The 27,031-nt window shown below is 27.5% G+C and overlaps 3 protein-coding genes across 9 annotated transcripts in view; all 3 read left to right on the forward strand.

The window, feature by feature from the left end:
• LOC100213904 (cyclic AMP-dependent transcription factor ATF-7) overlaps positions 1-12,134 on the forward strand; it is a 30,432-nt gene extending 18,298 nt beyond the window's left edge. For 3 of the 6 annotated variants that reach the window (XM_065810012.1, XM_065810013.1, XM_065810014.1), the window contains exons 5-11: positions 5,813-5,908; positions 10,143-10,575; positions 10,663-10,883; positions 10,964-11,205; positions 11,359-11,455; positions 11,603-11,729; positions 11,816-12,134. In XM_065810012.1, the coding sequence (XP_065666084.1) occupies positions 5,813-5,908; positions 10,143-10,575; positions 10,663-10,883; positions 10,964-11,205; positions 11,359-11,455; positions 11,603-11,729; positions 11,816-11,961 (1,362 nt within the window). In that variant the 3' untranslated portion in view covers positions 11,962-12,134. Of the gene's footprint in view, positions 1-5,812; positions 5,909-9,858; positions 9,921-10,142; positions 10,576-10,662; positions 10,884-10,963; positions 11,206-11,358; positions 11,456-11,602; positions 11,730-11,815 lie in introns of those variants that run through there. The other 3 variants (XM_065810015.1, XM_065810016.1, XM_065810017.1) reach the window with 2 other exon arrangements.
• A 3,145-nt stretch (positions 12,135-15,279) lies between these two features.
• LOC100212984 (glia maturation factor beta) lies at positions 15,280-16,345 on the forward strand. Its single transcript, XM_065810011.1, has one exon. The coding sequence runs from the start codon at positions 15,321-15,323 to the stop codon at positions 15,750-15,752; it is 432 nt and encodes a 143-aa protein (XP_065666083.1). The 5' UTR covers positions 15,280-15,320; the 3' UTR covers positions 15,753-16,345.
• Positions 16,346-19,122: 2,777 nt separating this feature from the next.
• Positions 19,123-27,031, forward strand: part of LOC101239513 (CDK5 regulatory subunit-associated protein 3) — a 71,082-nt gene continuing 63,173 nt past the window's right edge. The window contains exon 1 of one of the 2 annotated variants that reach the window (XM_065810018.1): positions 19,123-19,207. In XM_065810018.1, coding sequence (XP_065666090.1) covers positions 19,156-19,207 — 52 coding nt within the window. In that variant the 5' untranslated portion in view covers positions 19,123-19,155. The remainder of the gene's footprint in view (positions 19,208-27,031) is intronic. The other variant, XM_065810019.1, reaches the window with a different exon arrangement.

Below are 27,031 nucleotides of genomic sequence, written 5' to 3' on the forward strand. Positions count from 1 at the left end.
ATATTTCATTAAAAAAAAAAACAATAAATGAACAAAACAAATATTCAAATAAAAAAGGAAATCCTAATACCCAGCAAACAAATATCGTTCCTCAAAATTAATATAATTTAAAAACTATTCTTTTTCGTTTCTTCAAAAAACAATTTTTATATTTTATTTTAATTCTTTTTTTTTTTATTATTTTCCATTTTCGAAACTTTTTTTTCTATTGTTAATTAGTTTGATTTGGTTTTTAATTTTTTGTTTATGTTTTTGTTTTTTCATTTCTTTATTTTAAGTTAAACCTCATTCTACCCCACATTTTTCACTATCTTGAGCTGTTGCTTTATTAACATCTCTTCTCAAGAAGCCAATGTAAGAAGGTCCTGTCCAATGTTAAGCTCTGTTATTTTCAGTTTACTAAATCTTGTATCTTATTTCAGATGTTAGGTTCTAAAGACTTTTGGAAAGACTTCAACAGTGTCATTAATTAAAGTAAGTCTAATATTTAGTCTCTTATTTATGGGTCTGATCTTTTTACTTCTCCCTAGAATAGAGTTATTTGGAAAGAACTTTTTCTCTAACTTGACTCTTGAATCTAAAGGCTATATTCTTCCTGTCATACCAGTTAAACAGGTTAACCCATTGTTAAGCATCTAAATCACTCAGGCTTCCAATGCTAAAGTTATTTTTCAATTAAACATTTCTACAGATTGTGCAAATCAGATAAGATTTCCATCATAGTCTTAAAAAAGTGTTCTCCAGAACTCTCTTCAATTTTTGCTAAACTATTAAAAAGTGCTAAATAAGTGGTTCCAATTTTAAAAAACTCTAGAAAACACTTTGACCTCTCTAACTATCCTACCATTAGTCTTCACTCTGTTAATAGTTTCTTTATAAAAAGTTTTTAAGATTATTAAGTCATATCTTTTTAACCACGGTTTTTAGGTATTCTTAAAGGCCTACACTCTTCTTCATTTCAAGTAACTTTAAGGTTCTATCTTTGCTTCTGTATTGTTTTTTATCTACAATAACAATCTTTATGAAAATTTTACATCTAAAATTGCTCTTTTTGCTGACAACTTTATATTCTTGTGTTGACAAAAAGTCAAAGAAATTTTATCAAATTCAATAAGAATAAAAATATGCTAAATTAGCCCATTTTTACCTAATAAAAATACCAATTTAAATACAAATACATATTTGACCCCAACCCTTATATATCAGCTTATTAACTTTGTTGCTCAAAACCCTAATATATACGTCTGAGTGCATTTTAGTTATCTTCTGTTAATTCTGATATTGCTAATGATATAATATGTACTCAAACTTTTCGTTCAAAGATGTTTTTGTATGGGAGAATTGCACACATACTCAGCTGAGATCTGAGATATAATCACTCAAAAAGGAAAAATAATAAATCTTATCTTATCTTGGGCACATGTTTAACTCATCTTGGGCAGATGTTAAACACATCTGGCTACTGTCTTGTAAAAGGCCTCCTAGGCAAAGAATTAACAAATAAACAGGTTCTATCTGTTGACTAGTCTCACACCCCTTATTCATCAATTAGGCTGGCGTAGATGTATTTATAATACATTGTTTCCAGTTAAGGATGTTGAATGCTGAGCTCAATGCATGGATTTTGTTTTTTTTCTCTGTTTTGATGACTAGGCAACTCATTCTATTATCTCCTATTGTGAGTACATCTCTCTTTTCTATTATGTGTTTTCGTTTAGCACCACTTCACTCCGTTGCCATTCTATATTGCTCTCCTTATTCTCATGACTGCACTCTTTTTTGATGTTAATTCTGATCAAATTGATCATGCCCTTTCTCTTTATCCTTTAGCCAAATCATTGTTGTCGGTGACTTTAATCACACTGAATGTAGTGCTCATCACACTGAATGGCTTGGTTCTAGTGTCAGTGACTGCAGGTATTTAGCCCACAGCTTTTGCCTTTCTCAATCTCTAACACAAATAGTCATTTTTCCAACTCGCTTTCCAGACAATCCTAATCATATAGCTTCTCTACTCAACTTATATTATGCTTCTGATACTAGGCAGTGCTCATTTTCTCTACATTCACCTTTAGGTGCTTTTTATCACCTAAGGGCGATCTCTCTAAAACTATCATCTCATTCTTCATCATCATCAGAATCCCTTTATCATTGTACCTCTTACAACCATCTTAAAGCTGACTGGGACTCTTTCTGGGGCATTTGAGCTTGAAAAAGATCTCTTTTCGACTACAGCATGGGCCTCCCAATGGCTGATAAACTTTAACTCAGACAAAACTCAATTTTTTCAGCTAATTTTATCACATTAATCTAGATCTTCCTATATTTATGAACGATAATGTATTTGATGAGTCATCTACCCTTCATCCTTTAGGATTAACCCTAAATTCTGATCTTTCTTTGGTACCATATATCAAATTGATTGCAAAATTAGCATCTGCTGATTTTGTTCTAACAAACACTTGGTTTATCTCCATGACCACTTTTTGCAATAATTTTTCAATTTATTTCAATTAATCAACTGTGACCCAACTCTTTTTTAAGAGTTGGGTCACAGTTGATTAATTGAACTAAATTGAAAAATTTTTTAGCATTGTGTTAAATTTATTAAAGAATATAAGGCATCTTTTTTATATAAAATATGTTTTGTAATTGTAGCTAAGAGGAAAAAAAGTTTAATGTTTTATCACCAATTCTATAATTACAACACCTTAACAAGCTTGGAGAATGTATGTATGTATGTAGATGTATGGAATTGAAGTTTGTTTATAAATCTTGATCAAAAGCAATATCATATGTCTATTGACAAGTGTCTTATAACTGATTTATATTATAAAGCTGTGATTCATTCAACTGATTCATATTATAAAGCATGAATTTCATTAGTTTTCTTGTCTTTGCTTTTTCTTGGCAAAAATATTTTTTGATTTTTTTCCTAATCGAGTTTGTGATATTACAAAGTTCCATTTATCATGCATTTTTTGTAAAATTATAGATTTACTAACTTTTTAGCATTTTTATCTACAGATTATACTGTTGATCTCAACATACAAATGATCTCAACATACAAAAGTCAGATATGTTGGTCCCTTACACAAGTCTGATATGCTTGTCCCTTACATAAGTCTGATAACGTTTATAAATCTGTATAACGTTTATATATACATGCAAACATTATAAACATATATGTATCTTAAATACATGCATATCTGTATGCAATTAAATGCATGTATATCTGTATCACATTTATCTGTTTATTTATGCATAACAGTAAATATACTTTTATGCATAAATAAACATATAAACATGTGTACTTTGATTCATAAATAGATAAGTACATAAATATATACATACATATATATGTATATATATCTACCAATTATCTATGTTGTATCGAGCACTATTACTGGAAATATTAAAATAATTCCTACAATATATATATATATATATATATATATATATATATATATATATATATATATATATATATATATATATATATATATCTATATATATATATCTATATATATATATATAAATATATATAAATATATATATATATATATATATATATATATATATATTTGAATATAAAGCATAAAATAACAGCTGCGTACAAGCTAAATTTATTCTTCATAATATTTCGATCTGCTTTTGCACAAATTACGATCTGTGCAAAAGCAGATCAAAATATTACGAAGAATAAATTTAGTTTGTAGGCAGCTGTTATTTTATGCTTTATATTCAAAAAAATATATATATTCACGTACAACAAGATATGACATTATATATATATATATATATATATATATATATATATATATATATATATATATATATATATATATATATATATATATATATATATATATATATATATATATATATATATATAGATATATATAGATATATATTTATGTATATATTCATGTACTTATCTATTTATGAATCAAAGTACATGTATATTTATATTTATACATAAATACACATAGAGGTGATACAGATACACATGATTTAATTGCATACAGATACTCATGTTTTATATGCATAAATCTATATCTAAATTATATATATATATATGTATATATATATATATATATATATATATATATATATATATATATATATATATATATGTGTGTGTGTGTGTGTGTGTATGCGTATATATATATATATATATATATATATATATATATATATATATATATATATATATATATATATATATATATATATATATGTATATATTTATACACAATTTTGCAACAATAGCCATGGGAAGTATTGTTTCTTTTGAATTACCACAGAAGTAAATAAGCGCCATGTTTCACAAATAGCTTATGAGCACTGGTCCGTTATGGATACTTTATTTTCAGATAAAAGGATTCTTATTGGATTATATAGTAATGTAGATCATGAAGTGTGTCTTTTTGAAAAAATTACAGTAACTGATAACCATGTAATAACGATAATTTTATAAGCCAAATTGGTTAATAGAAACTCTAATTAAGCTAAACTTTTTAAGAATAATGTTATTGATTAAAATTATATAACATTTCAATACATGACTTGAGGATAACTCAAGTAAATTTTGGAAATCTTTGGTTGTGTTGCACATGACAATATCATCAGCATAAATAAGATGGTATATATATACATGTATATATATATATATATATATATATATATATATATATATATATATATATATATATATATATATATATATATATATATATATATATATATATAGTTATATGTATATAGTTATATATATATATATATAATAAATATATATATTGGTTGTGGTGCACATGACAATATCATCAGCATAAATAAGATGGTATATATATATATATATATATATATATATATATATATATATATATATATATATATATATATATTATATATATATATATAGAAACTCTTGGATACTAATGACTAAAATGAGTAAGCATTTTTTGGCTTTATAAGTTCCCATTTAGTTTTATAATAAATGATATAATTGAACATATGTAATTTTTTTTAGCTTATATGTGAATTTAATTAAATAAAAAATTAACTATATCAACTTTATAACAGACACTTGCTAAGGGGTTTTTATAGCAAGCATATTGTAAAATCTCTATGCTGCAGCCAAGGTAGCAGCATAGGTTTTTGTCTTCCGCCCTTAAATTTTTATTTTACAAAAAGATGATCTTAAAAAGATAAATTTTTAGTTAAATATATCAAGTGTTTCTTAAAAAAAAAACAATTTTGATATTTCGAATTTGTTTTTGTCTTTCCAATCCATATTTTTTAATTACTGTATTACAGAACTGTAACAACAAAATATAGATTGGGTGGGCAATAAAGGTTTTCTATATGCTTTAATACAAAGCCCTGTAGTTACATAGAACTTTCTCTGTTGAAACCATACCAAGCATAATTAGTAGAGCTTGTGCACAATTTTTTACAAAAATATCCTTGTTTTTTTGTGTAATAATAATATTATATAGCAAGGATTATACCTTATTTATTAGTTTTATTCCCTTTTTATAGTTTTATATTGAAAACCATAACAAAATAACAACAAAATAAGGTTGTTTTTTACTATTATATTTTATTATTTCAAGCAAGTAGGTAAATGCATAAGTTTCATCAATGCAACTTTACCTATTTTTAAAACTATGTAACAAAACTTGTGCAAAAATTTAGATTACATGTTTTTTGGTAAATAACCCCGTAATTGGAATTAGTTGTTGTTGTTTTTTTTGGTTATTTTTTTGTTTCTTTGTAACTTGGATAAGTTTAAAAAAAAAATGTTTAGGATTTTAGCATAGCATCTAAGAATCAACAATCTTCTGAAGCAAATAATGAAGACATTTCTTCAATTAACCTTAAGCAGCAAAAAGGACCATTACAGGTATTTACAACATATCTTGTTTGTTGTAGTTTTAACAATATTTAAATTTAAACAATTTTTAAAATGATTTTTAATTTTTTAACATTTTAATTTATTTGATTTTAGTTTTTCACTCAACGGAATTTAATATTACCTAACACCAACTGTATCAAAGTTTTAAAAATATTTTACATTAAAAATGGGCAGGCTCATAATAGTTTTATTAATATTTTTGTCTGCCTGATTTTTTTTTTGTGTTTTTCTATTTTTATTTTCTATTTATTTGCGCATGTTTTTGTTAACTTAAAAACAAGATTAAGTATGGTAGGCTTCTTGGTTGAAATTTTTATTTTTTTATATAATTATAATAACTAATATAATAACTTGATGGACTTAAACCTAAGTTGTACTTTATACTAAAAAGTAAATATTTTTTTAAACTGTTTGGTTTACAATGATTAATGGGTAAAAGATATCAAAATCATTTGAAATATTTTTCAATGGGTAGCACCACCTTAATTTGAAATGAATATAAACAATTTAAAGAAAATAATAACAACTTAATACTTTTTATTTTCCCATCAATAATATCTATAATATTGATCTTTTTATGACCAATATTATGCCAAGGTCACAAGTTTTTATGATGGCCATAAAAAGACATTTTTTCATAGTTAAAAACCTATTAACTTGGCTGTATGATTATAATTATAATCTTGCTGAAACATCCAAGCCTGCTAATAACCAGTGACGGATCCAGGATTTTTTGGTGGGGGGGGGGGGGATGTTGATACCAAAAGGGATGGGGGGGGATATTGATACCATTTTGGTGGTGGGGGGGATGTTGATACCATTATAACAGCCAGACATAGCTGATGCGCCATCATAATCTTGACCTACTAAGTAAGTAAGGTCAAGACTATGTCCTTTCAGAGTTTGAACAATTAGTTCACCTAACCCTTTACCACTAAGATCATTAGCTTTCTTAAAGTTTAAAAATTCTGTTAATAACACTGATAAACAAACAAAATTTTATTGTGCATATCTTGTTAACTGGGTGGTTTTTTAAAACAAATTAAATATGCTGATTTCAAATATGCAAACCATTTTTCACCATCACGTCAAGTTTTAAAGATATTTGGGTTCAAATCTTTAGTATTTAAGGTAAAGTCCCTAATATTGTCGAAAAAAAAGTTATTCAAAAGTATGTCAACCTGGGTCTCAAAAGAAGCGTATTTTCATAGAGATTTTAAAAATGGTATTTGTTTGTAATAAAAATAAGTACTTTTTGTATTATTGCTGAGAAACATTTTGTTAAAATTTTTTTAAAAGTCTTTAGCATTTCTTTACATTTTTTTTTTGTCAATAAATTTTAAGTAAAAATATTTATCTTTTCTAAAATCTCTATGAAAATACGCTTCTTTTGAGACCCAGGTTGGCATACTTTTGAATAACTTTTTTTTCGACAATATTAGGGACTTTACCTTAAATACTAAAGATTTGAACCCAAATATCTTTACAACTTGACGTGATGGTGAAAAATGGTTTGCATATTTGAAATCAGCATATTTAATTTGTTTTAAAAAATCACCTAGTTAACAAGATATGCACAATAAAATTTTATTTGTTTATCAGTGTAATTATATATATATATATATATATATATATATATATATATATATATATATATATATATATATATATATATATATATATATATATATATATATATATATATATATATATATATATATATATATATATATATATATATATACATAATTATAATATATATATATATATATATATATATATATATACATATATATATATATATATATATATATATATATATATATATATATATATATATATATATATATATATATATATATACATAATTATATATATATACATAATTGTATATATATATATACATAATTATATATATATATATATATATATATATATATATATATATATATATATATATATATATATGTATATATATATGTATATATATACATATATGTATATATATATAATATTGTTTAAACTTACCTTAAAATTTGAATGTTTTCTAAAGTTTTTGAGTGCAAAAAAAATAAAGTACCAGAAAGTAAAATTGTGCGGCGCAATGGTATCTTTTTTGTATGGTTAGATCAAAGTGAAAAAAAATCAATGAAACATTAGGCATTCCTCATGGAAGAATTTAAGATCAAGAGCGCAGATTATTTCAATAGTTTCAATATTTTGATTATTTCAGGGTATGTATTTTCTGGTGGGGGGGGGGGGGATGCATACCCCCTCCCCCCTGGATCCGTTACTGCTAATAACTTCTTTCGCATATAGCCATTTATTTTTAAGATATGCATTTATACTGTTATATTGTATCTTCAATAACAAAAATAACAAATATTTTCTACTTTCAACAATTTCTTCTACCATGTTTTATAATTGGAAGTTAGTATTTTCTATCCAATTCAAAATATGGAAAAAGCTAGTTTTAACTTACTCTATTTTAACCTAACAACATAAACTGGTTGAAACTTTGGTGTGATCCTTCTTAAAACTTCTTAGAACACAGTTTTCTGTTTTTATTTATATTTCTTAACAAAATTAAGTTTTAACAAATTTAATATTTCCTGTTTTTCACAGAAACAAAAAGTTTTTTTTAGGTCATTTTATATAAGGTAAAAAAGTAAAAATTGAAATATGCATATATTTATTTATAAATTTGTATATAACTATTTTTTACAAAAACTCAATCAAATCATCATGCAAAAACAGAACAAAAAGTTATAATTTTTAACATTTTTGAAGTAATGTTAGGCATAAGTTAAAGATGAAATACTTCCTCTCATAAAATTTCATTTGAGATCAAAGCAGGGTGCAAAAAAACCTTTTTCTTTTTTGAAAAAAAAATCAAAAACCATGAGTTTTTTTAAAAAACCCATTTAAACCATGTTTTTTTTTGTTAAAACTCTTTCTTTTTAAAAAAAACCATGTTTAGTCAACTTTTTCAATTAAAAAAAGCATTAGTCATTTTACTTAAATAAATTATAATTTTTGTTAACATTGCTGCTGTAATTCGTCAACTAATATATCATTATTTAAAGTTCTGTATATAAAATAAGCTTTGCTGCTTTTTCTACTCCCATCTTGTTTCTTAACTTTGAATGAAAAAGCCCAAAAGTCGAAAAAATTCCACCATTTCTGACCACTTTTTGGAATTATTATCATTCTTTTCGAAGTTAAGCATTGCCATGTTATTTTACCACTTTTGTTTCATTCATTTCATTACTTTCAACTATTAACTTAACTACCGATTCCTCCGCTCATTCTGCGATCAAACCTTAATTATTAACGCTCACCTGTATGAACTGATACACACACAAAAAAAAATTTCATTCGGTAAGTTTATCTTAGCAAATTTCAGCTATATTAAGTGAAAAGGCAATATGTCTAAGTCTTTTTATGTAAATTAAAACCATTTTTTATTGATTATTTTTTATTGCTCTGTTTTACAAAAAAAAACTTTCTGGTAACGAGTTGATTTTATATTTACTCTCTGCATTAATTCATCATATGATCCGATATAATGACTGCAGCTTCTTTAAGTTATTGACCGAATCGTTCAATAAATTTCTATTTGAAATATGCTAGGATAGCATTTGAAATATGCTACGATATACTAATAAAAGATTGCTTTAATATTTGCCCGCCAGCTACATATATATTGATGAAAATGTGTATGTTATGCAAAGAAAAGCTTTATTACAAACAAACTGTAAACTTTTTATTTTTTACTTATTTGGTAAAAAAAAATTTTTGAGCAGTTTTGAAAAACAGCTTTTTTTTAGCAATAATTTGTCTAGACGTTATGCCTGGTTAAGCATAAAAGTTAAGTGCTCAAAATGATGAGTTTTAATTTTTAATAAAATTGGCGGTGCTCTAAGAAAAAACGTAACAATTTATTTGTTTTGGTCATTACGTCATCTGAGATTAAACTTGTCATATGCAACTATTTAACGTAACATGTTTTATAAATATTTTCTGATATTCTGAGGAAATATTTTAATGTTAATACTTTCAGAACATTTTTAATATTCTATATTAAATAATGTATTTCGAAAAAAAAAGTACCCAGCATTCTTTGAAAGAAACCAAAGAGTAATAAATTATTGAAAAATAAATTTTATTTTGTTAGAAAAAAACATTTTTAAACTGATTTTTTTATAATTTAATTTTCTAGACACCGAATCCTATTATAACCTCACACAATTTTACATCAGTTTCATCTTTGACAGCATTACCCAGTTCCAAAAAATCTTTAGTTTTGATAAAAAATGAAGAATGTGTGACCGCTGACAAAAATTCCTCTAGCAAATCCATTTTAACCAATGAAAACATTAAGAATCAAGAAAATCAATCCTTTTTAGTTCATCAAGAATACCAAGACCTTTGCTTACCTAAACAATTGGATCAATCAGAATTTTCGGAGCAACGTGATTCCCATAATTTAGCGGGTTTTTCTCTGTTGCAACAGCAAATCAATATACAGTGTTCTCCGTCGTCTATTACTGAACAATCTAGTACTTCTGCACAACTTAATCAACATACATCGTCGACTGAAGTCTTAAGAGATCATTTATACAAATTAATTAAATCTGGCCAAATTAAAATACGTAAGGCACCTATTTACTATATATACTATAATTTCTAATTACGTATTGTTAATGAATTTTGTGGTGTTTTGCTCTGTTTTGTTTTAGAGTTTTCTTCTAGTCCATCATCCACAAAAGTGCAGGCAACTATTGTTGGTACTATAGCAACAAAACAGTCAGGAACTCAATCTGCTGTCATTCAGAGTAGCGTAAATCCGATCATATTATCTTCTTTAGCATCTACAGCTGCAACTCCTTTGTCAATTCGTAACATTGCGCCATCAACGAACTCTTTCGATAGTTCGGTAAGATCAGGAGTCGCTAAGCAGGTTGTTTTTTAGTACAAAGTTAATAAAATTGAAAAGTAAAAATGTGGTAGTATCAATTAACATTCGAGGAATTATTTTAGAAGTTGAGACAAGTGGTTCAACAAAGCACTTTTAGTAACATGGATAATAACAATTCAAATAATGTAATAAATCAGCGCATTTCTATATCACCTTCTAATCAAGGGAAATACAAAGATATAATATTAGAGGACGAAGACTCGATGAAAGAAGGATCAGAGTCAGGAGGAGGTAAAAGAAGAGGAAGAACGAGTGAAGAATTAACTCCTGATGAAAAAAGAAAGAAGTTTCTTGAGCGTAACAGGTACAGCCATCCTATTAAAAACGTATTACATCCTATTAAAAACGTATCGCATACTGTGTTATGTTAATTCAAGTATCTTGTTTCGGCTAAATCTATTGGTGATTTTTAAAAATCAAATGTAAAATAATTTTTTGAACATTACATATGATTTAGAGCGGCTGCTTCGCGATGTCGTCAGAAGAGGAAAGTTTGGGTAAATCAATTGGAAAAAAAATCCGATGATTTAATGCAGACGAATGCGGAGTTAATGGTAATTTTATGTAAATAGTTAAATTAACATCTACCTTCAGTTCTCTCATATATATATGTGTGTGTGTGTTTGTGTGTATACATATATATATATATATATATATAAATATATATATATATATATATACATTTACATACATACATGTAGAATGAAATAAATAGTCTAAGATCTGAAGTGGCTCAATTAAAGGCTTTGCTGCTGGCACATAAAGAATGCCCTGTTACGCTGCATCAAAAGTCAGTTCTCGAAAGAATTAGTTCCGGGGGTAAGAAATGTAAATATTTTTTATACTTGTTTTGAATTTTATAGATTAATAAATCAATTTAAAAATTTGTAATGTATACTTTAATTTACATTTAGTGGCGTATGTGACTGTTTCTGATGGTCAAATCATAGCCATCCATCCTATTAACGAGTTAAATGGCGAAAATGAAATTACTTCCGCTGAAGAACTTGCAAGCAGTGCTTTAACTAATATGGGGTCAATATCATCAAATCAACCGTAATATATAAACAAATGTGTATTTTAATAACGATATTTTGATTATGTTATTGATTTTGTATATATAGTCTAGAGTTTTATAAAATGTACATAAGATAATGTACATATTTCTCTAAAAACGTATTTATAAAGAACTTTAAAACAGCTAAAAGATTTTGTCTTTTGGTGTTTTTTAAATTTATTGTTGTTTTGTTGATGTTTTAGGAGTCTTATTTTTACCCGAACTTTTAACTTTTTGGATGGTTTATGAAAATTTTTTGATTTTTCTTATATAAAAAATACAATAAAAAATAATTGATACTTCACCCTAATCTACCCCCTGCATCAGACACTTGATATGAGGATTAGGTATTAAACTTCAAAATACGTTTGTTTGTTGTCAGTTTAAAAAATACAGCCAATAAATTTCAAAGAGTAAGTCAATGACATAAGAATGAAAAATTCAATAATATGTTAATAACAATTTTTAATCATTTTAAACACTTTTACAGTTTTTATAGATTTATATATTTTATAGATAGACTGCAGTCATATACTTTACTGGAATTATTGCAGCAACGTCATTGTATAACAAAGAATAAATCATAAATGTTTGCACTGTGGTCGTCCTTAGGTTTGTTTTTTTACATACTAGTCAAACAATCTCCTTTTAAAATCCTTTTTGTATTTACATCAGAAGTAGAACAACAATTCGCTGACCATCTTTCAATAAATTATACTTGCTTTTCAAATAATCTACATGAGTATTATTGTCTAATGGTTCATTATTCATTGAAAAAGCAATTGATAATTTTTGAAGATAAGATACATTTAGGTAATTTTTTTGTTTTTTGCTACTTATACCTCAAAATGTTACCGAGTAACATTTTCTAAAATTCGGTCACCATTTTCAAAATAGCGGTTTTATTAGTGTTCTACAATGTAATATCAACAATTTTTATCATAATTGTTTTATTGCTACATGTACTATTTTCATTTTATAGATTGACTTATTGATTTGCTATTTAAAACGTGGTTTGACTTTGCCAATTCATAGGCTATAAACCTCAGCATTTTCTAAGGTATAAACTACTGTCAAAATACAAAAAAGTGTTTAAAAAAAGTGCAAATCTTGGTCAAAGGACTACCAGTTGGTAAAACAAACAAAAAAATACGTCTCTGTTAACAATTTTTTTGACTCATGAAACCATCCTAAATGCTTTAAAAAATCCTCCTAAATGCTTATAAAAAACCATCCTAATTTTCCAAATTTGGTTAAAAATAATTATTTAAACCCTATTTTTTCTTTTTATTACAATCAAATAGCATCTGATTACATTTTAAGACATGTTCTTTAATTTTTTCCACAAAAAAAATTATTAATAAATAGCTCAATATACTCATTTAGTACAAATGCTCTACAATACTATTTTTAAATGTAATGTAAAAATTTATAGTTATTGAACTATTTAAGGATTAAGATGGCGAAAATATTCATTTTAAACGGTAAGCTATAAATTTCTGCTGCCTTATCTGTAAAAACTCAAATTCTGCTAGCAGTTCTTTAAAGATTATTACTGTTTAGACCAATTACGCAGCACAATAATCTTTCTTTGTACTTTGGATGATTATTGTTTCTTTTATACCTTAACCAATGTTGATAAAAGTTTTGATGAGCTGTTTCGACAGTTTGATCATTATAAGGTCCGAAGGGGGGGCTCTTTGCGACTGATGAAATCCTTTATGTGGTAAAAAACGGTGTGAATTTTGGGTGTTACGTTTATAGTTATTATTAAATAACACCTTATAAAATTTTCGAAATCCGGTTGATGGATGAATCAAAAGCAAGCCTTGACAACTAAATTAAAACTTTTGAATGCTTTGATTATGTGAACGATGTAGGGAAACTATGTTTGTCATCAAGTTGCCACAGCACAACCACATTTTAAAGAAGACTCCGACATTAATTTCCCTCAACCTGGCCCCCATGATATAGACTCAGTTGAAATTGGAGAGCTGCTGGACACTTAACATCTTCTATTCAAGCAGTTTTCGATATCTTGAAAAAATGATTGGCAACTTCTAAGAGAAGATATAATTCTGTCGGTGGGATGATTTCCAAAATCAAAGCTAATAAAAACTTAAGCAAAACTGCTAAAGTTTTTATTCACTTAAAGCTGACCAATTACTAAGTAAAAGCAATTGCTCATTTTTATTTACCCGACCTTTTGAGTGAGATGTTGTTGTTGCTAATCTTTTAAAATTTAAATTTTATGACCATGTAAAATTTGTAACTTTCTCATTTTTAGGGGGGTATATATCTTAATATGGTCATAGTTTTTGAACGCTGAGAGATTATATTATGAAACTTAAAATTTATCGATGAATATAACCTTAATTGAGAATATTAAAAAATAATAATTTCTTAACCTGTTGCTGTCACCTTTGCTGGTAGTCGTGGCCAAATATTTAAGGCTATTTTGTTCCCAGTTAGTTATTTCAAGTAACAAAAAAAGCTTGATCCGCCCCTGTAGTATTAAATCTTGATATTATAATTTATACTTTTTAAATGACATTTATAGATTTTAACTTTATTAGACACTATAGGCCAACTAAATAGTGCATTTGGTTGGCCTATAGTGTCTAATAAAGTTATAATCTATTGCGAGATTAAATTTCAAGATTTAATCTCGCAAGAATGTATACAACGTCGCCCTTGGGCAAGATAAGTTCACTTTTTAATTTGCTTTTGTGTTTTAAATCAACATGGCGAGATTGACTTCAAATAAGTGAAATTCAGTACTTTTAACACACTCTACAGTTTTTAATTTTAATATCAAACACTCTTGTAAAAGTTAAGAACAGTTGGCATCGATTGTAGCTGAAAGACAAAGCTATTTAATGATGTATAATTCTGCGGTGTAGGTCTATAAACAGCCTGTAAGCAGTTATTTTAATGTGGATGTGGACAGGGTTTGTTTAAACTACCCTATAGTATAAATGCTTATCCGGTTCAAACTTTTGTATCCGGTTCAAACTTTTGTATTGTATGTAAACTTTTTGTCGGCAAATGTAATAGTACAAACCCGAATTCCATTTAAAATCAGGACACAAAACTTGAAAAATGTGTCAATATATAGTTTTATCTTTTTTTAATAAAAACAAAACAACAAAAATTTTAACTAAACCCATTTTATGCTTGTAGTATTCAGTATAAAAAAGATACGATAAATGTTAACTATGTAGGATAAGTGCATTTAATTTGCTTGTAAAAGTATGTCATTTTTTGTGGATTTACGTCCTGATTTTACCCCAAAAACGCAGGCGCATAAGAATTAAGCGTCCTTTAGTGGTGTTATCTGCTTTGCTTTTGTTTCTACTAAAATGGCTTCTCCAAGCGTTTGCGAATTATCTGCAGATCTTAAAGCAACTCTAAAAAAGTTTCGCTTCCGAAAAGATGAAACATTTGCTGCATTGGTTATGAAAATTGATCCAGAAAAATTGCTAGTTATTGAAGATGAAACGTATGAGGATATATCATTTGAAGATTTTGTTTCAGAACTTCCAGATCATTCACCACGTTATGTAGTAATCAGTTTTCGTAAAGCTCATCAAAATGGCAGAGTTTCATATCCGTTATGCTTTATTTTTGTAAGTCCTCAAGGTGCAAAGACTGAACTCCAAATAATGTATGCAGGATCAAAAACTGGTGTAGTAAATGAGCTAGGTTTAACTAAAGTTTTTGAGGTAAGAGATGTTGAAGAACTTACTGAGGAATGGATAAATTCGAAGCTTGATCTTATATCAAACCATTAAATTTCTATGTGTTTGTATTTATTACTTGTAAAAATAGTTATAAAATTAAAAGTGGATATACTATCTGTTGTTGATTAATTCTTTTTATCAAGTAACCTTTAATGATACATTCTTAGTATGTTCATACATAAGTATTGTGTTTCAAGGGTATTAATCTATTATTATGTAATTTTTATGAATTTTGAGAACTTTATTAAAAAAAATTTAATTTAAATGTTTTAGTGCAATATTTTACTAGTTTTAATACACCAAGCAATATTAAAATACTTTACAAACTGTTTAAATAATCAATTAGTTATTATTTTTATAGTTATTGCTATTTAATTATTTTTATATTTTTTAGAATTATGATTATAATTTATATTAAAAAAATAATAATAAACTTGTAAGAATAATTTTTAAAAATATGAGCTTATAAATAATAAATGAATAAAATGTTAGAATAAGTATGCAACTTTTTTATTTGCTTTTTTTTTACTAATTGTTTATATTAGAAATGAAATGTGAATGCTAAAATTTGTAAACAGTGTTTTTTTTTGTGTTCCTTAATCTTATTTATAAATTTTACTTTATGTATGTAATTTGTATTTGAACATTTACATTATTGATATTCTTAAAACCAGTCAGTTATGTGGGTTGGGTAACGACTTTTATTGGAGGTTTGTGTAATGAGTTGCATACCAAATGTCATTATTATATAAATTTTTTTAAGTAATAACTTACAAGCCATTCTTTAAAAAATGTTAAGTTTCAATTTTTGTTTCATATTTAAATTTTAAGTTCCCTGTGAACTTCTCCCATCAACAAAGTATTATCTTTGTGCATTATCCTATAATCATAACTATGATTATATGATAACCCAAGGATACTAAAAAGGGCGCTAAAAATGCAGCTGTAAAATATTTTGGGATTATTTTATAAGGTCATCATAATACAAGCTTTTAAGTTAATTTTGAAAGTTTCTTTAAAAAGTATAACAAGGCTATACAATAATTTGCCTTGAATAATTAATTATACATGGTCATAATAAAAATTTTTCAAACTTTATGCGTTAAAAATATACCAAGATCCTGTGGCACACTATAAAAGTTGCAGCTATAAAATAATATAGAGTAAAAATATAAAGTCCTTATTCATGTTTCTAGATCAAATTGTCAAGCTCAATCCACTAAAAATATTCCCAAAATCAAAAAATAACTATTAAATACAAGGACACAAAATACAACTGTAAAAACACAGAATGAAAAGGAATTTGTTTTATTTAACTAGTTAATGTCCATTAAAAATACTCGTAACCAGGGGCAGATCCAGCATTTTTAGGTCTTTAAGATAGCTAACTTCAAGACATGGAGCTATCTCCAAACATTTATATGTTTTACTTATTTCAAATAATGAGGGTTTGCAAAAATTGTGATGATTGGAGGCTGGGAGCAAAAAGTCTTGAAATTTTCGCCCTCCCCTGCCCCAAACGTGAGAGCAACAAGTTGGTGAAATATATCTTTTGCACTATTCTCAACTAGACTTATATTCATCGATAAATCTTAAGTTTCATAGTATCATCTATCAGCGTTTTAAAATTATGACTATATAAAATTTGCAACCCCCTCAAATTGAGGGGTGTTTAAACTTTGGTCATAATTATGGTCATAATTTTTGAACGCTAGAATATTTTACTATGAAATCTAAAATCAATCGATGAATATAAGTCTGGTTGAGAATAGTACAAAAAATATTTCATCAACTTGTTGCTCTCACGTTTGGGACAGGGAAAAGGAGGGGGGGGGGGAGGAATTTGGGTCTTTTTTGTTCCTAGCCTCCAATCATCGCAGTTTTTTGGAAACCCTCATTATTTGACATAAGTAAAACATATAAATGTTTGGAGTTTTCTCGATGTCTGGATGTTAGCTGTCTCAAAGACCAAAAAATGCTGGATCCGCTCCTGCTTGTATGATGACATGATTATCTTAATTGCCACAGATCTAAGGGCTCTTAAGAAAGTAAGGAAAAACGTCAGGAAATTAAAAGTAAAATTAGTCTATGATGGAAGTGGTGGACTCTGGATTTGCAACAAACTAAAAGAGTTAACTTTGAAAAAAAAAATCAACTTTTTTTCTTTAGCACTCGTCAATTTTCAAGACTTAACTTGGAAATTTAATTTTTTTAAAGTTAAAAAAAAAAACGTTGATGTGATACTTAAAAACGTTAACTGCTAAAAACGTCAAATTACAATTTTTGTATTCTCAACTAACGGCTCCTAAATTACATGTTGCGTTTCTCAATTACGTATTACAATTTTTTTAGTTTCAACTTTCTCAAATTACATCTTGAAATGGTCTAGTTGTTGGGTAGGTACAATAGGCAGAGCAGATTGGCTGAGCAGATCATTTATATGGTGCAAATAGTAGAGCGGATCATAAAATCAGCTGAACTTTTTAAAATAATCTGCCAAATAATCAAGCGTGTAGAGACTTGAACACAAATGTTTTTTGTGTTAGGTAGTAAACGCCTTGCCAGTGAAAAAATAATCTGCCGTATTCTAATAAGTGATCTGCCAAATAATTTGGCAGATCACATGTTATAATTAGATGGTAAAATGAATATACCATCAGTAGTTTTATATTAACTATTGACAACATATCCTTTTTATCATCAAACTTAAATCAAACACGACGTACCTATATTGATTCTTTCTACTTTTAAGTTTCGATATAATTCGCTCTGCCGTTTATACCATATAAATGATCTGCTCAGCCAATCTGCTCTGCTCTACCGATTGTACCTACCCTAGTTGTTTACTTAAGACAGTTCTAAGTATTTTTTTCGTTATTTTTTGCAACTATGCCGTTGACAATCGTTACTCTACGTCGAAAAGACGTACTTAAAACTTGTTTACAAACATCGGCAAAACACGTTTTAATTAAAAATGGCACATTATAAAAGTTAAAAAAAAAATGAAAAATGAATTTAAATGATTTTCTTGTTTCAAAAAATTAAATGTGAATAAGTATTTAAAATGAAATATGTTTTTTTTTAATTTAACATCAGTTATACAAACTTATGTCGCCATTTACTTTAAATTTTTACAAGTTTATTTTACTAACTAAAAACCATGCAAAAAAACAGTTTAATATTTTTCAACGAAATATTCTAATATTTACAACAATAATATTAGAAATGTTTACAACAGTAAAACTACTTCTATCTATTAAATTAAAAATTTATTCTTCTTTAGATTATAACTATATTTGTTAACTATAGTTTTTCCTCTTATGTTTTATAGTTTTTAATTAGTTAAAATAAATCTGTTTTATAAGTTTATGATTGTTTAGTATCAATAATAAATGTTTATTAAATTTTAATTGATATAAAATTTATTTATTTTTATGTTTAGTATTAGTGAAAAATGCCTTCAGATGAAGATATACCGATTGACATTTATTATAATAAACTCCTTGGTACGTTTTATTAAAGCTTCTGTTTTTATTTAGAGTGACTTAATAAGAGAGTTTTGATGCTTTTATATCTTTTGTCAAAATTTATTACATAGTAATAAATTGAAATCTTTTTCATTGCACGAGACAAGTTTTAATAATCATTTACAGTGTCATTTATGTGACAGAGTAAAAGAATATTTATTTAATTTTAATGGATATTATAATATGATATGCTGTATACCTTGCAACAGCATCTAATAACCCTCTTTTTCAGAACAATTTTTTTTTTGACCAATTAGTTAATTTCCTTTTGAGTTTATATATAAATGATGGAGAAAAACTATGGGTACAAAAAATTTCTCTATTGCAGGAATTATGTTATTGTTCCCATTTGTCCTAAAATTACATAGGAGAGCGCAGCGCTAAATTGATTAATAATAGAGTAAACAGTATCTTTTTTCTTTTTTGTTGCTTTTGTTATTCAAAAAAACATAGGAAATTTTTTTGTTGCAATTTTTTTTTTTGTATATACACGAAAAGCCTTTAGAATTTAGGTAGGCATTCAGCCATGCTGACTTAACTGCTAACCCTAAAGTGTTTAAGGTTTTCCAAAAACATTCTACTATGTTTTATGGTAAATCCTTTGTTTTAATTCTTTGTATAATTCCTACAATATACAATTTATACTTAAATAAATTTAAGTATTCTTGTTTAAGTTTTGTAAACACCACCAAAATATATAGTTGCTGACCTATAAAAGTTTAAGGTCTACAAGTTTTTGCTGACCTTAAACTGTTAGAAGCTAATACTTCTATATTATATCCAAAAAAAAAGCTAATACGTCTATATTATATCCAAAAACTCTTATTTGTCTAATTTTTTTCCTTGAACATCAGTTATTTGGAATTCGCTTCCTTCATCTCTCCTGATTATAATAATTTGCAATCCTTTAAGTCGTCCGTCAATTGTTATCTTGCTCTACAATATTCATCTTTTTTCTTCCAGTATTTTCCAACTTTAATTAGTGGTTGCTTGCAGCCTTGTTGGAAGCAAAGATGATTTGGTAAACAGCTTATGTAAAAGTTGTTTTTAATTCGAGTTTTTCAAACTTGACTTGTAATATTGTGTTATTTTTTCAACAAAAAACCAGATGAAATCTTAAATTTTGTCAAAAGTACTAACTTGTCTCTACTGTGGCATATATTATAAAAATGATTAACACTTTTTCTTTTAAAATATTCTTAGGGAACTGAGGTAAGTTAGCACTTTTTTATATTTATATGATTTAAAAAAGTTGCATAGCAAATTTTTTTATTTCTTATGCGAATATTATATTTATGCTTACAAATATAAAAATACAAAATGTTTAACTTTTATTTATTTATTTGATTTTTTGTTTGTTTGTGTTTCAACAACTAAAAAAACTAAAAAATTAAAGTTAAACTAAAAAATTAATGCATGATTAATTAGATTCATGATTGGTGTGTGAATGAAATTACACATAATTTGTGTAATTTCATTCACACAAAAATAATTAATTTATTTAAAGTTATTAATGAATCAATTGCATGTGCAAGTTATTAGTCAACCATAGCAAATCTACTAACATTTTAATTGTTGATGACTTCAATCACAATGATATTAATGAGGCATATCTACAAAGAATAAACAATCTAGTTATGCATTTTTTGATCTCATCAATGACTGTTTCTATACACAATTTGTTCTCAAGCTAATAATTTTAACTAAAATAGTATACTTGACCTCATCCTCTGTGGTCCAGATTGAATAGAAAAGTCAACATTAGACCACTTTTCATTCAAAAAAATCACCTACACAATACTTTTTTTTAGTAGTTAAAATTACAACATCTGTTGAATCTATTAGCTTAAACAAAATCAGGTACTATTACCGCAAAGGAAATTTAGTTAAAGTAAATGTCTTGAGCATCATGTTTGGGTTAATTTATTTTACGTCGATTGGGTTAATTTATTTTATGGCAAGTCAGCTAACAAATGTTTCAAACTTTTTTGTTTAGAATACTGTGAATTATATATCCCTAAATGTACTACAAGGTTTTGCTACAACAAATGTAATCCTAAATGATTTAATCCTGCAATTAAAGAAGCTTGCATAAAGAAATTTTATTTATTTAAGAAACTTCAATGGATCTAAACATTAAGATATTGTAAGCATTCTTTATAATAATCAAATTTGAATCATCTAAAATCTAGTTACACCAGCTATAGAGTATTTCTATTTCCGTGTGTGATTTTTTATTTTTCTTTGTTTTAGCAATTAAAAGCTGGGACTTAAAGCAATATATATACTATTATGGTTTTCTTAAAGAACATCTATAACAAAAATAATTTTATCATATTTTAAGCTATCTGAATAAATTAAATATTGGAGCCTGTTTTATTATTATGAAAATAATAGACAAAACATATACATATTTCTGTGCGTAATTTTTTGGAAATGCCCTAAAAATAAATTACATTATCTCAAATTGCAAATCCAATCCAAAATGGTTCTATTTATATATAAATGGTCAAAAGTCTTGTAAAGGTGAAGTTTGTTCTCTATTAAAATTAAATAATTATTAACTAGTTGATAAAATATCAGCTGCAGATTATTTCAATTTTCATTTTTCCAAATCGTTACAATCGATCACAAGTAAACTAAGCTTACCAATGAATAATAATGTCCAGATGTCAGCTCCTTATTTTCTAGCAAAAATTTAGAAGCTTTATTATCATCTCTTGATACTTCAAAGGATATGGATATTGATGTTATACAAGCTTATGTTTTAAAAAGTTGCTCAGTTAGTATCAGTAGGCCACTCTTACTAATATTTAGTATTGATCCATAGTTTCTGGTCAAGTTCCATCATGTTAGAAGCTCACAAATGTTCCATCATGCTAATTTCTGTAAGTTATTTGTTAATGGCACTCAATTAATTGCAAAAATATTAATCTTATCTGATCTAGCCAAAAGATATAGATGTCTTACTTCATTGGTCTAAACTTTGGAGCATGGAATTTGATAAATAAATCTAAAGTAATGACATTTTATGGTGGTTTTGATGTTTTGTACTACTCTTATCGTATGCTTGATTCATCAAACACTCTTATTCTTTTTGAAAATATCGAATTTCAATAAGTCACTAGAAGTTTATTTCAACAATAAACTTCTGATCAAATTTTTTTTTTTTTTTAATTATTCACCTCCCCAAGGCCGAGAGGGCCACTAGAGTTGAGGAGGCTGCTTTTTGTGATTACAACCCTCTCTCAACTTTATAAATCAGAAACACGAACTTTGACGAACAAGGCTGCTGCACAGAGAAACAAGTTGGGCACAGTACTACCAGGGATGTGGTGGGGTATATACCAGGGACATGGTGGGGTAAGTAAATAATACAGTATTAAAAGCTAATCAGATACTTGGTATTAGTAAACAACTGGGGCTGGTATATGACTGTGGCTAAGGCCAGTTCTACAGGCTGGACTGCATAAACATTAACGCATATTGACTTATTTTTATATATCATATCAGTATGCACCAATATTTATACAGCCCCAGCCATAAACCCAGCTTTGGCCCTGGTCAAATACTAGCCCCGGTCGTTTACTCTTTTAAAGAACTTTTATAAATTGGAATCCAATTATGTTTTTAAAACTATACACTACCTATAAATGCCTGCTGCTTGAATTTTGTGCTCCAATATGAAGCCTCTATTTAAAGAAAGATATTAAGCGACTTGAAAAAATTCAATGCAGAGCAACTAAACTAGTTCCTCAATTAAGAAACGAAAACTAAAAATCTTGATTGGAAAATTAACTACTTTTTTAGAACAACAATTTAGAGGTAATCTGATTCAGTATTTCAAAATCTACAAGAGCTTTAATGAAGTCAAGTTCCTAAATCCAAATAGAACATCTACTTAGTTTTTAAATTGTCCTGCAGGAAACTTACAAAACAATATCCACAACCATGTCATTGTCAGAGAAACTTTAAATAACTTGCATAGACATAACTTGCTACCTAATAAGAAGCCACTTATGAATTTTACATTAAGAAAATCAAGGTATTTAACTTTATTTACATAAAAGGATCAGACTTACAATGGTGTAAAAACTCTACCTAGTACTCATAGCTTTTATCAGCATATAGATATTAGGATAACAGTGTGGACATAAAAGTATAGTACAGACAATAACTTCGCAATAATCTACAAACTTAAAAAAAGACAAAAAATTTTAAATACAACAGCATTTGCATTCAAACAAATATGTTTTCTATAACTGAAATTTTCACTAAATCAATTTTTCCAATTACATTATTTTCTTTTTAATTCATGCAAATTAACTTTTTGGAATATTAGAAATGCTTTTTAATAAGAAGTTAATTGATGTGACTTCTTTTTAAAAGTCTACAAAAGTTTTTGTTGTCAATTATAACAATCAAGAAAAAAAATAAATAAAATGGAAGTTAAGAGTTTATTGGACATTTCTGAGGCAGAATAGGGAATGTCTAAAGATCATTGTGTTTTAAAAATTTGAAAATGTTTAGAATAACTGCTTTGTATAAGCTGCTAGAAAGATTAAGTGAAGCTTTTCACGCTTAGCTTGTTTTTGATATAAAAATAAAAATATTTTCCCTTAACATAGATGAGTGCTTCTTGGCAAAAAATGGAAAGGTTCTTAGTATACTCATAACATATTTTTGCGACAAAGTTAGTAAAGTTGTATTAAAGCACTATGCATCATTATTGCTTGTTATGGTAAAGGTTGAAAGACTTTCTAATGCTGTCATTTATAAAAATTAGTTTCCAATTTATTAGATTCTATCAATTTTATGAGGGGAAAAATGTTTGGGGTTAAAACAAGATTAAGAAAAGCAGTTCCTCACTTACTTAATATTGATGGTGATATATGTCATTATGTGCACAATGTCTAAAACTTTTTTTTTTCAGTAAGGTTGTTAAAAATTTACTGAATGATATCTACATTGATTTTAAGTTAAACCCAGATCTTTGTCCATATCTGAAAAATTTTTGTCAAATCTTAGGTGTCACATACAACACTTTAAAGCAAAGGGTTTCTTACCGGCAGGCTCGAACTAAGACTTTGTGGTGTCCATGGTCAATTTTTGTTTGGTGCCCCAAACTTTAGATTCCTGGGTATATTAAATTAAGCATGATTTTCACTGTTTATTGTCCGTATGTCTACTATCACATTAAAATTTAATGAAAACAATATTTATTTTTTATTAACTATCGCTGCACATAAACACTCTATATTTGAATTTGGTTATATATTATAAAATGAAATTACAAATACAATTTAAAATGAATGGAATTATATATTTAATCAATAAAATGTCAATTATGAAGACAAGTCAGATCACACTAATCTCAGTTTGTGGGGTTTTTTCTTTTCGAAACTAGAGATGACATTTTTGTGCGATATTAATTTTTGTACGGTATAAGTTTTGGCTAGGTTGTTTTCAATTGAAATCACCACAAGGTTAGTAAGGTGTTCTTCAGTCATTGTTGATCGCAATTTGGGTTTGATGAGAGCAAACTTACTAAAAGAGCGCTCTCCTTCAGCCACTGAAACCAGGATTGTATTAAAAATGCCAAGTAAAATGCAGATAGAGGGAAATATTGACTGAAGACCTTTCTGGTAGATTCTGTTGAGAAACTTGATAGAAGAAAGAGATTCTATTTATCCAAAAGTATTTGATTGCTTCTTTTACATCTTTTATGTAGAGATTTGCCATTTGATTTGTCTTCATGGAAGTTGGCTATGTTCATTGACTCGCTGTTTTCCTTTTCCTTGTCTTAACAAAATCATTTTGAAACCCAAATGAAGCTAACCCAGATGCAACCAGTTTTGCTTCTTGGAGGATTTGGGACCAAAAAGTTGCTCAAGATTATCAATTAGTCTTTAAAAATTTTATCTTGTCATTCAAAGTAATGCTTTCTGATTGAAGGAGGCAGACATTATTGACATATAGGAAAGCCTTGAACCAGAAAGAAGTCAAGACAATGAATTCAAATGACAGAATTAACTTTTTGAGTGCCTTAACTAAAGTCAGTTGATGATCTTCTAAATCAAGTTCTTCAAGAAGTTTCAAGGACTTCACTATTTCTTTTGGTCATTTCAACAATGGCCAGGCATGCAACTTCAACTTGTTTGGGACGTTTATTGAAGGGACTACCCAGTTAAAATTTTCCAGCTCACGGGGCTACTACTTAAAAGGTTATACAATGATTGGATGTTGCCAAAATAGTTCTTGACTACAGTAAAGGATTCTGCAAAATGAACACCAGCTAAATTGAGACTATGTGCACTGCAAGGCATGAACAAAGTTTGAGTATTTTTCTCGAGAATGATGGCCTGCACTCCTTTATATACACTGGACATATTAGCCCTGATATCATAGCCCTGGTCCCTACAGTTCTTTAAATCAATTCGGCTTTGATCCAAAACGTCTTTAATCAGCTTCGCAATGTCAGAACTTTTTTTTTCTCTAGATTTTCTACCTTCAGAAAACGCTCTTTTACTACCCATTGGTTTTCAGATCCTAGGCAGTCAAATCAAAGAACAAAAGTGATTTGTTTCATATGAGACATGTCCGGAGTTCTATCAACAATAATGGAAAAATAAATGGCTGTGTGTTCCTTTTCGATAATAGTAGCAAAAACAGTTTTACCAATCCATAATGAACTCATTATGACATGTGGTGATCATCTCCAGCTCAAATAGCATTCTTGTTCCTTGTTTTTAGTGTCGAGAAACTTCTTCGAGATGGAACTGAAGTGTCTTCTTGTGTTTCCCCAACAGCTTTTTTACCCAACAGGGTGGTTAAAAATTACCATTATCATACTCGCCCATCATGTTTGATGAACCTACACAAATATGAACATATTATTGAAATATAGATTACATCTAGAATAAAATTATTTTATGAACATAAACTGCTAACACACCTCGAAAACTTAGATTTTTCGAAGCTAAATGGAGAGTGACGTCCAGAACGCAGCATAAAATATCATATCACTTAGATGCCTCATTTCTTATTGACTTTTCTAGTTCTGAATCAATCCTGGTCTGATTTTTCAAGGCTTCAAAGGCTGATTTTCAGACGATATAGTGATTTCTGTGTTGAACATTACACTGGTGGCTTTTGATCTTTTCTCCTAGCTTTTGCCAATTATCTTTTATTCTGCCATTCCACATCAAGAGGAAAGATTCATATCCAGGGCAAAAATTATGCTTTTGTCCAAAAAAAGAGTAGGGAAAATAAACGAAAGCTTTTTGAGTTCCACTCCAGATAAGCCAGTCTCTGGTAATCTTTTCTCCATTGAGAGAAGCTTTCTAAAAAACGAAGGCAGAAACTTTTTTGTTTGTAAAATCTCTAGGAAAAAATGAGGATTTTGAGGTGGTCCTATTAGTATGACTAGATTTTTAGCATTCGACTTTGGATAAAACCCTCTTCCACAAAGCAGGGTTGTTTCTAACTGCTTGATCACCCAGTTGAATTGCCTCTTGATCCTATATTATAAAAAGCCTTTGAGAATTGTGGTATGTTTTTAATATCTGCAGATATTAAATGATATTTTTTTAATATCTGCAGATTTTTCATAAAATAAGAATACGTCCAAACTCACCCAATTGTCATCTTCTTCTTTAGAAACAGTTAAAAAATTTGTAGGGAAGATGGCTTTTTTGAATTCAAGGGTTCATCAATGCTGTTGGTAGCATGGTCCGTCTAGAAAAAAATTGTTTTTACAGTTTTGGAATGAAATTATGAATATAAGATTGTGAATAAAAAAAT

The sequence above is a fragment of the Hydra vulgaris genome, chromosome 11 (assembly GCF_038396675.1).
Source record: "Hydra vulgaris chromosome 11, alternate assembly HydraT2T_AEP".
Lineage (NCBI taxonomy): Eukaryota > Metazoa > Cnidaria > Hydrozoa > Anthoathecata > Hydridae > Hydra > Hydra vulgaris.

Coding starts and splice junctions, on each gene's coding strand:
- LOC100212984 (XM_065810011.1), top strand. CDS start 15,321: ATGGCTTCTCCAAGCGTTTGCGAATTATCTGCAGATCTTAAAGCAACT.